The sequence below is a fragment of the Scophthalmus maximus genome, chromosome 8 (genome assembly GCF_022379125.1).
Source record: "Scophthalmus maximus strain ysfricsl-2021 chromosome 8, ASM2237912v1, whole genome shotgun sequence".
Classification (NCBI taxonomy): Eukaryota; Metazoa; Chordata; class Actinopteri; order Pleuronectiformes; family Scophthalmidae; genus Scophthalmus; species Scophthalmus maximus.
In genome coordinates, this window is record NC_061522.1 from 379,889 (window position 1) to 390,445 (window position 10,557).

The 10,557-nt window shown below is 48.2% G+C and overlaps 1 protein-coding gene and 1 long non-coding RNA gene across 6 annotated transcripts; one reads left to right on the forward strand and one right to left on the reverse strand.

Annotated features, from left to right (window-relative positions):
• The first annotated feature begins 355 nt into the window (after window positions 1-355).
• Window positions 356-10,408, forward strand: LOC118312230 (calpain-1 catalytic subunit). 5 transcript variants are annotated; one of them, XM_047334145.1, is made up of 22 exons: window positions 358-920; window positions 1,934-2,221; window positions 2,338-2,407; window positions 4,183-4,301; window positions 4,758-4,891; window positions 4,964-5,132; window positions 5,348-5,431; window positions 5,514-5,599; window positions 5,685-5,759; window positions 5,834-5,994; window positions 6,533-6,702; window positions 6,863-6,874; window positions 6,947-7,158; window positions 7,244-7,283; window positions 7,376-7,441; window positions 7,521-7,578; window positions 7,677-7,741; window positions 7,861-7,929; window positions 8,195-8,273; window positions 8,359-8,472; window positions 8,592-8,650; window positions 9,554-10,408. In XM_047334145.1, the coding sequence occupies exons 2-22, from the start codon at window positions 1,982-1,984 to the stop codon at window positions 9,578-9,580; spliced, it is 2,109 nt and encodes a 702-aa protein (XP_047190101.1). In that variant the 5' UTR covers window positions 358-920; window positions 1,934-1,981; the 3' UTR covers window positions 9,581-10,408. The 5 variants fall into 5 exon arrangements, with proteins under 5 accessions (XP_035492546.1, XP_035492548.1, XP_047190101.1 ...); XM_035636657.2 differs by having other exon boundaries at window positions 775-920; window positions 1,945-2,221; XM_035636653.2 differs by lacking the exon at window positions 9,554-10,408 and having other exon boundaries at window positions 356-920; window positions 8,592-8,874.
• On the reverse strand, window positions 6,504-8,512 carry LOC118312244. The gene is made up of 4 exons (XR_004794172.2): window positions 8,338-8,512; window positions 8,150-8,260; window positions 7,752-7,904; window positions 6,504-7,610 (listed from the first exon to the last, which is right to left on the reverse strand). It is a non-coding gene; the product is annotated as an uncharacterized LOC118312244 (long non-coding RNA).
• Window positions 10,409-10,557: the final 149 nt, after the last annotated feature.

A 10,557-nucleotide genomic window follows, 5' to 3' on the forward strand; every position in this document is an offset into this window, starting at 1 on the left:
AAATCAACGTAATGGTCCAACATCGATCTCCAGATTCAGTCTGAGATTCAGTTCAGGACGTGTGTAGCCTAGCTTAGCACAAAGACAGGAAGTGGTGAAACCAGGTTTGTTAATCAGCAATGTATTAGGTGTAATGTCACGCTAGCTAGGACTGTTAGCCTAGCTTAATCAAAAGAAAACAAAAACACGCCGTCCTCCGTCCGTCCTGTGGTCAAGACCTCGGAGCTAACTGGAGCTACATGCTAACAGAGGTTTATGTAACCGACACTAAATGTGGAACCATCAAGTCGTGACAGATCTTCTTTTAAACAGAAAAAGAAAATGACCTCAGTGTTGATAGAGGATTTTATTTATTCCTTTTTGAGGCAGCTGTGCTAACAGTTAGCCCTGTTTCCAGTCTTTGTGCTAAACCTCTGTGGACCGGTGGCGTCCGTCCATGAGCTCTGACTGATGCTGAGGATGGTGAAGCAGATCACCATGGTGACAGCCTGTTTCACACATTGATGTCAGACATAAGAAAACAATGAGAGGGAGAAGATTTATATTTCAGTGGAAGTAAATCAGAGGAAGATTTTTATCTTTTGCACGTTGAGATGAAAGTGGACTCAAAGATCAGATCCGGTCAGAGGAGAGACTGTGTCACTGCTTCATCTTAATGGTTTAACAACCATTCATTTCCTATGCTCATGATCGATAACATGTCCATTAGCATCTCTCATGGTGTGTGGGTTCTTTAACTTGCCTCTGTTGTCATAGTGATGTAGCTCCACCCCTCCCCATCGGGGCGGGGCTCAGCACTGCAGCACAGCATCCATCAGCCCTGCAGTCTCCACTGTCACTGCTCACTGTCACTGCTCACAGCTCCGACCACTGCCAGTGCTGCAGCGTCGGACGACTGACGGACCACTGACACACACCAGGTGAGTGACTGTACATCTGTGATGGTTTGACTGACGACTCTGGTCTGTCCTGGTCTGTTGTGGTCTGGTCCGTCCTGGTCTGGTCTGTCCTGGTCTGTTGTGGTCTGGTCTGTCCTGGTCTGGTCTGTTGTGGTCTGGTCTGTCCTGGTCTGTTGTGGTCTGGTCTGTCCTGGTCTCTGTGGGGACGTGCAGTTGCAGTAACGTGTGTGTGATCAGCTGTTTACATTGTTTTTACCTTGATTCAGCAGAAACTGATCTGATGACATCAGCGTGTTCTTGGACCAATCAGAGGTTCTTCCTGTTCAATCAGACTTTATTTGTACGTCACTTTTCATACAGACAATGTTAGAATAACAGCAGTAGACACACGTACACACGCGCGAACACACACACACACACAGCAAAAAGAACATAACAACAAATGAAGAAAATAAAGAAAGATCAAAATTATAACCATAAAAAACTAAAAAGATAAAATCCTAAGTGACTTAAAACCAGAGATAAAAAGTGAAAATGGACCAGGACCAGGACCATGACAGGACCGTGAATCATTTCCTTATTTAATACTCTTTAATGAAGTTCTAATTGAATCATGTTTAATAATCTTCTTGTGTAATCATGTTGTGATCTGATTCACTGGTACAGTTCAAGGTGATTATTTAATCTCAACCTGAAACAAACGAGTAATAAAACGTGTTGCTCGTCACAAGCTGCTGTAAATTAAATGTGAAATTCGTTCAAATAACGTTACGTGATGACATTTGTTTTAGGTTCAGTGAGTTTAGTAACCGATGAAGGTTCTTGTGAGGCAGTGAACTCACCACACATCTGTTTCCTCCAGATCATCAGCCAGAGACCAGGTCCAACTTCTGCATGTTCATCAGATCTCTGTAATCTGATCCCGATTTAATCTGATCCAGACTCTGTTATCTGATTTGAACTGTCGATAATCTGATCCAGACTAAATATCATCCAGATTTAATCTCATCCAGACTGTCTGTAATCTGATCCAGACTTCTAACAGACAGATCCTGAGTCCTGCTGATCCGACCCTGATCGGGATGTTCGGGGGCGTGTCTGTGCGGATCCAGAAGGACCGGCTGAGGGCTGGAGGTCTCGGCTCGGTCCAGCAGGCGGTTCTCTACCTGAACCAGGACTTCCAGGCCCTGAGGGACGACTGCCTGCAGAGTGGGTCCCTGTTCGAGGACTCTCTATTCCCAGCAGAACCGACCTCACTGGGCTTCAAGGAACTCGGGCCGCTCACCGCCAAGACCCGAGGGGTGGAGTGGAAGAGACCGACGGTAAGAACCAGAACCGTTCTGCTGTAGAACCTGATTCAACGTCCCAGGTCATGGATCATGTGGTATGTGATGTCACGTGATGTCTTACACATGGAGATGGTGATTGGCTGTTTCAGGAGCTGACAGAGGACCCTCAGTTCATCGTGGGCGGAGCCACCAGGACCGACATCTGTCAGGGGGCTCTGGGTGAGTGTCACATGGTCACACGACCCGACCGATCACGTGACGTATTGTTACATGTGGGACAGATGTGAGTCTGAGCCGTGATAACGAATCCCACCGTCAGTGAACGTCTCATGGAAACCTGACCTGGGTGGAGTCCTCACAGTGTGTGTGTGTGTGTGTGCGTTTAACGTGGTTGTAAACACAGGGTTGGACAGGAAATGATCAGTGCCTCGCCCCCTCAGTGGGCGGAGCTACAGCTGTTTGTTGCTGCCATGGCTCCACCTGCTGGAAACACTTAACAGACAAGACTAAACTTTATTCACCACACACACCAGAACAGTTAGATAAAGGAGACTACAGTGTGTCCTACGCTAAAGGAGATAGGAAAGGTCTTCAGGTCCTTGGGTTCAGAGAGGAACGTTCCTATTGGACGACAGTCTGAGTGTGTCAGTCCTGTCACACATACAACACAAACACTGAGCACGACTCCAGTTTACTCAAATCACAGTGAAGCGACGACAGAGGGCCGAGTGAGCAAACTGCACCTTCACTTCCTGGTCCACAGAAACTAACAGCCAATCAAACAGCAGCGTGGCACCAGGTGGTCCGACTCACCTGCACCACGTTTGTTCCATCTGCTTCCGTCATCAAACACATTATCTATCTACATCTATCATTGATGTGTTGAGCCAATGTTGCCGTTGCAGCAGATTTCAGAAGTTGGATGTTACGAGCAGCACTTGAAGGCAGCACTCAGACCTTCACTTCTGACCTTGTGCTGATCTGAGTATTGATCAGTGAGTGGACGTCCGCTGGACGCTGAGGCCATCAGGAAACATTAGCTACTTAATGCTGAAGGATCCAATGTTGTTGTTGATGTTAGCATTTAGCTTAGCATTAGTGTGTCCCCACAGACCCTCAGGCTGATAATGGATCATGTTCAGACTGCACTTTAACATTTACTGCAACTGTCAGAGCATCTTCATCATGAAGATGACGGTGATGATGTGAACAGAGCTTGTGCTCTGAAGGAGTTACAGTAAATGTTAAAGTGTAGTCGGATCCATTATCAGCCTGATGGTCTGTGGGGACACACTAATGCTAAGCTAAATGCTAACATTAACAACAACATTAGACCCTTTGGCATTAATGTTTCAGAATCAGCTCAGTATATGAAGACGATCGCTGACTGTATATAAAGACGATCAGAGACTGTATATAAGGACGATCAGAGACTGTATATAAGGACGATCACTGACTGTATATAAGGACGATCGCTGACTGTATATAAAGACGATCACTGACTGTATATAAAGACGATCAGAGACTGTATATAAGGACGATCAGAGACTGTATATAAAGACGATCACTGACTGTATATGAAGACGATCACTGACTGTATATAAAGACGATCACTGACTGTATATAAAGACGATCACTGACTGTATATAAAGACGATCAGAGACTGTATATAAAGACGATCAGAGACTGTATATAAAGACGATCAGTGACTGTATATAAAGACGATCACTGACTGTATATAAAGACGATCAGTGACTGTATATAAAGACGATCAGTGACTGTATATAAAGACGATCAGAGACTGTATATAAAGACGATCAGTGACTGTATATGAAGACGATCAGAGACTGTATATAAAGACGATCACTGACTGTATATAAAGACGATCAGAGACTGTATATAAAGACGATCACTGACTGTATATGAAGACAAGCGACCTCACATGACAGAAACATCTGCATGTCCCATCATTCAGTCTGTCTGTGGTTCTGCAGGAGACTGTTGGCTGCTCGCCGCCATCGGCTCTCTGACTCTGAACCAGCGGCTGCTGCACCGCGTCGTTCCTCACGGTCAGAGCTTCAACCAACAATACGCCGGCATCTTCCACTTCCAGGTGAGACTCCGCCCACTCACCTGTGTGTAATGACACCTTCAAGTAGAAGTGGAGAGTTGATTTGTGATTTCACCATGTGGTCAAACCAGCAGAGGGCACCAAAGAGCTTCACAGAGGGAGACAACAGATAGAAAATCAATGAGTCACATGATGATGTTAGTCGTAACACTGAACCTCGATACGTCAGAGCGAGAAAACCCCTCGACCGAACGCCATGAGCACGGGTGTGAGTATCCCACAGCTGCCAGTAGGAGGCACTGAAGAGCCACAGTGTCAGTCATTCGTTTCTGATACACCGGAGGTCTTCAGGGTCACAGGGTCACATGACGCCGCCTCCCTCAGGTCCGTCTGTGACCAGCACTGACTGAAACCCGACTATTTTAGAACTATTTCAAAATAAAAGACTTCCTTATGCGGTGAGCAGGATTTAACCCCTGGTCCGTCTCTGTTCTGTAGTTCTGGCAGTTCGGGGAGTGGGTGGACGTGGTGATCGACGACCGTCTGCCCGTCAAAGACGGAGAGCTGATGTTCGTCCACTCGGCCGAAGGCAGCGAGTTCTGGAGCGCTCTGCTGGAGAAGGCCTACGCCAAGTGAGTCACGTGTCTGGCGTGAAATACAGAGGAACCAGAGGCCGACTGACAGTGGCTCTCGTGTGTTTGCAGGTTGTGCGGCTCGTACGAGGCGTTGTCTGGCGGCAGCACCACCGAAGGCTTCGAGGATTTCACGGGCGGCGTGTCGGAGATGTACGAGCTGAAGAAAGCTCCCAGAGATCTTCATCGTATCATCATGAAAGCTCTGGAGAGAGGGTCGTTACTGGGCTGCTCCATAGACGTCAGTGATACATCATGTTTACTTGATTAACTCCATCTGTCCGTCCCTGTCACGGAGGCCGGTGGGGACTCCACCCACATACTGTTAGCTATCGTGGCTAATCCCAGAGGCTAATTACTGTGTTGATGTTTTTAATCGGAACTGAATTTAAATTAAAGTTTGTGTGGAGTCATCAGTCAGCTGATCGACACCTCTGCCGTGTCCTCCGTCCTCAGATCACCAGCGCCTTCGACATGGAGGCTGTGACCTTCAAGAAGCTGGTCAAAGGTCACGCCTACTCAGTGACGGGACTCCGACAGGTCAGTTCTCTTCTCACCGTTGAACTCTGACACACCGACGCAGCTTCACGCCTCTGATCCCTGAGCTCCGACCTCTGTGCAGGTGGAGTACCGCGGGCAGCGCGAGCGTCTGATCCGGATCAGGAACCCCTGGGGGCAGGTGGAGTGGACCGGCGCCTGGAGCGACAGGTCAGCGCTTCACTGGGATTCTTTGAAAAATAATTTAAGAGCTGAACTCAGAAATCCGGACAAACGTTGTTTGTGCTTGTGTCAGCTCCTCAGAGTGGAACGCCATCGACGCCGCAGAGAAGGACGAGATGCTCTGCAAGATGGAGGACGGAGAGTTCTGGTAGGTTTGTGCCGAGAGGACGAGTCAGGGCCTCGTTTGGAGGATGGAGACGGTGACTCGTCTGTCTGTGTCAGGATGTCTTTCCAGGAGTTCCTGCGTCAGTTCTCCAGGCTGGAGATCTGTAACCTGACGCCCGACGCTCTCAGTCAGGACACCACCAGCTTCTGGTCCACCGTCACCTTCGAGGGCGGCTGGAGGAAGGGGAGCACCGCGGGGGGCTGCAGGAACCATCCCAGTGAGGGGGGTGGATTTGATTGGTTGGATGAGGCGTTTGGTTGTGTTGAGAAACTCTGAAGATATATAAAGACGATCGGTGACGCTGTTAGCTTCTGTTAGCTTAGCTCTGGTTTATCTGCAGGAGAGTTCAGAGGCGACAAGGTTTGGATGAAGCGGCGGTTTGAACGGAATGATTTGATAGATAGATAGATAGATAGAAACTTTATTCATCCCAGGCTGGGAAATTCTGTTGTAGCAGCAGCACGTTTCACACAGCACACATTAAAAAATATATACAATATTTAATAATTAAAAATATACGAATTGCCAAAAAAATTATATATATAGAAAGAAGAATAATAAATTCACAGAATTTACATGAAGTATTGATTTGATTGGTTGGATGGGTGGTTTTGTAGAAACGCCTCCAGCTGGGGAACTCACATCAGGACGTGTCAGGGTTTGTGGACTGGGCACATTTCATTTCTATGCTGATTGGATGACTGTGATGACCACATGTCCCACAATGCCTCTGGCGGCTGCTGTGCTCCCTGCAGACACGTTCTGGATCAACCCTCAGTATAAGATCTCCCTGCTGGAGGAGGACGACGACCCCGAGGACGACGAGGCCGCCTGCAGCCTCCTGGTGGCTCTGATGCAGAAGGACCGCCGCCGCTTCCGCCGCCACGGACAGGACATGCACACCATCGGCTTCGCTATCTACGAGGTCAGTGCTCGCGGAGGTGTCCTGTCATGATGTCGCGGCGATCTTTGTTGCTAACACCAGCGCGACTTCTCCTGCACTAAAGAACTGACCCAGTGACACCGACGTCCGTCACCCACCTGAACTGTCGTGACGTCTCTTCTGTGTTTTGTGTCGTTCACAGATTCCTGACGAGGTGAGTCAGTCTGACCACAAACACCTTCCTTTACGCTTCGCTTGTGGAAGCTAACGTCCGTCTGTCCGTCAGTACCGAGCTCGTCCCAGCCTCCACCTGAAGAAGGACTTCTTCCTGCGTCACTCCTCCTGCGCTCGCTCCGAGTCCTTCATCAACCTGCGCGAGGTGAGCACCAGGCTCCGCCTCCCGCCGGGCGAGTACCTGGTCGTCCCCTCCACCTTTGAACCGTCGCAGGAGGCCGACTTCGTGCTGAGGGTGTTCACGGAGAAACAGTCGGAGACCAAGTGAGTCTGTGGGGTCGGAGACCAGAGCGTTGTTGATCCAGATTGTGTCGTACGGTTTTCAGTGAGCGTGTGTGAATGTGTGCAGGGAGATGGACGACGACGTGGAGGGAACCTTCGAGCAGGAGGTGATCTCAAGTCTTTTGTTTCTGTGTCTTCAGCTTCCTCGTGTGTGTGAATGTACAGTTTGTGCAAATCCGTTCTTTGTGTCGTGATGCAGGAGGAAATCACAGAGAGCGACATCGACGACTCCTTCAGGTCCATGTTCGCTCAGCTGTCGGGAGACGTGAGTCTTACGAGCGTTTCAACGTTCAAATCTAAAAAACCCGAGAACTCCGACGTCACCGACGTGTTTCTCTCCTCAGGACATGGAGATCGACGTGCGAGAGCTCAGGACCATCCTGAACCGGGTCGTGTCCAAGCGTGAGTTCTGCTCCTTTGTGGTCACATTTACACTGAAACAGAGAAGAAGAAGACGAGTTTGCAGCTTCACTCTTCCTCTGTGGTTCCTGTGTTTGCAGACAGAGACCTGCAGACTGACGGTTTCAGCCTGGAGTCCTGCAGAGCCATGGTCGGCCTCATGGACGTATCCTCACCGTGCTGCTGCGGGTCTGAGGAACGTCTGGGTTCTTCTGGTTCTGTCAGTGGAACTGTTCTGCTTTCTTCTGGTGTTGTAATGAAGTTTTGACCTTGACCTGACCTCAGAAAGACGGCAGCGCGCGGCTCGGTCTGCTGGAGTTTCAGATTCTCTGGAACAAGATCAGGAAGTGGCTGGTGAGTTCACAGGTGGAAGGTAAAGCACTTTTCAAAATAAAGGTATGTAGTCTCAGCCTTCATGGAGCAGCTAAAGCTAAAGTAGCTTCACTACATCAGAGTCAATACTTTGTCAATAATCAATCAAAAACTGTTGGTCGGATACAAAGTTAGAAAGTGTTTAGTTCAGTTCATTAGAGTCATGTGACAGTGAGAGTTGAACAGGAAGTCTGACGTGGACCTGAGACCAGTGAGCGTCTGCTCGTCTGTGATGTGAACTCTGCAGGGAATCTTCAGAGAGTTCGACCTGGATAAGTCCGGATGTATGAGCTCATACGAGATGCGTCTGGCGCTGGAAAATGGCGGTGAGTCATTTTAATCCCTGAACGTCACAACGTCACCGACGCCGCTGAGGTTCAGTCGACTCACCTGCGACGTCTTCGTCCTCAGGGTTCAAACTCAACAACAAGCTGCACCAGACGCTGGTCGCTCGCTACGCCGACAACGAGGTCATCGACTTCGACAACTTCACCTGCTGCCTCGTCAAACTGGAGGCCATGTTCAGTACGTACACGCCCTGATCTCACATCGGTGAACCTGAGGAACGTCCAGAGGTTCTTCATGTGTGGAACATGACGTCTGGACGTTCCTCAGGTGTTCCTCATGTGTGTTTGTGTTTTCAGAGGCGTTCAAGGACCTGGACAAAGATGGGACAGGAAGTGTCGAGGTCAATGTCATCGAGGTAACAAGAATTAAAATTTCCTCAGAAACCAGATCAGAACCAAATCAGAACCAGATCAGCACTAGATTAAAAACAGATCAGGGCCAGATTAAAACAGGATCAGAACCAGGTCAGAACCAGATCCGAACCAGGTCGGAACCAGGTCAGAACCAGATCAGAACCAGGTCAGAACCAGATTAAAACAAGATCAGAACCAGGTCAGATCCAGATCCGAACCAGGTCAGAACCAGGTCAGAACCAGATCAGAACCAGGTCAGAACCAGATTAAAACAAGATCAGAACCAGGTCAGATCCAGAAATATACCAGATCAGAACCAGATCAGAACCAGGTCAGAACCAGGTCAGAACCAGATCAGAACCAGGTCAGAACTAGATCAGAACCAGATTAAAACAAGATCGGAACCAGGTCAGAGCCAGACATAAATCAGATAAGAACCAGGTCTGAACCAGGTCAGAACCAGATTAAAACAAGATCAGAACCAGGTCAGAGCCAGACATAAACCAGATAAGAACCAGGTCAGAACCAGGTCAGAACCAGATTAAAATAAGATCAGAACCAGGTCAGAGCCAGACATAAACCAGATAAGAACCAGGTCTGAACCAGGTCAGAACCAGATTAAAACAAGATCAGAACCAGGTCAGAGCCAGACATAAACCAGATAAGAACCAGGTCAGAACCAGATCAGAACCAGGTCAGAACCAGATCAGAGGCAGGTTAGAACCAGGTCAGAACCAGGTCAGAACCAGATCAGAACCAGATTAAAACAAGATCAGAACCAGGTCAGAGCCAGACATAAACCAGATAAGAACCAGGTCAGAACCAGGTTAGAACCTGGTCAGAACCAGATCAGAACCAGGTCAGAACCATCTGATCTGGTCTGATGTTGAACTCTCTCTCCTCAGTGGCTGCTGTTGACCATGTGTGGATGAAGCTACTTCCTGCTGCTCAAACTTCAAAGTGCCTCCGACAGGAAGAACAACACAACGCCAACGACCAATCAGAACGTGTCCCACTGCGTCTGCAGAACCACAGTACTACTGCAATACTACATAGTCTCATTACTGAAGCCTGATCACTGTACTCTCCTGCTGCTGCTACATTTACTCTCAGATAGGGGGCGCTACCGCCTTGACAACATGGCCTCTGCACTGATTGATTGATTGACGAGACAGAGCTTCCTGACGGAGCATCTGAGTCAGAGCTCAGGGTTTATGATGGAGGCGTTCAGGTTCACCTCGGGCAAACAAGTGCTGATGTAACAAATGCTTCATGTTGTCAAAATTTAGATTTCCTGGCTTTTTTCATAATAAATAAGGTCTCGGGTGTGGAAGTACACAAATACACACATTCTACATCACGCTGTGATGTCATGATTTCATCTGCTGCCGACACCAGGTACTGATGACTTGTGGGTCGTCGGGAGCAGGAGACAGAAGCTCCTCGCTCCGGGACGACATGGTCAGAGTCGCTCTGAGGTGAACAGAGGAGCTGGTTGGCCTGGACGTGCGTCACTCAGAAAACAGTCGGCCAATCACAAGAGAGGCTCATAACATATTAATAGCTCCATAAAAAGAGATATAAAACCATATAGAGATGTTTTTTGGTTTTAAATAAAACAAATAAATCTTCATAAGCATCAAAACTTCAAATAAAGGTAAAATATGGAACTGGACGAGCTTCCTGTTTGATTGGACCTGCATCACCTGACGCACACACCTGAATAATAATAATAATAATAAAGACTGAATCACATACTGTGAATGTGTAAAGAAATCAATATAAAAACAGCTGCTGTAGTGACGTTGGTCTACGTCACCGTGTGGGCGGAGTCTGTGTGAACATCACATTTCATCTGTTTTCTGACAGTATGAATCATCATCAACTGATCGTCACGTGGAAGAACAAA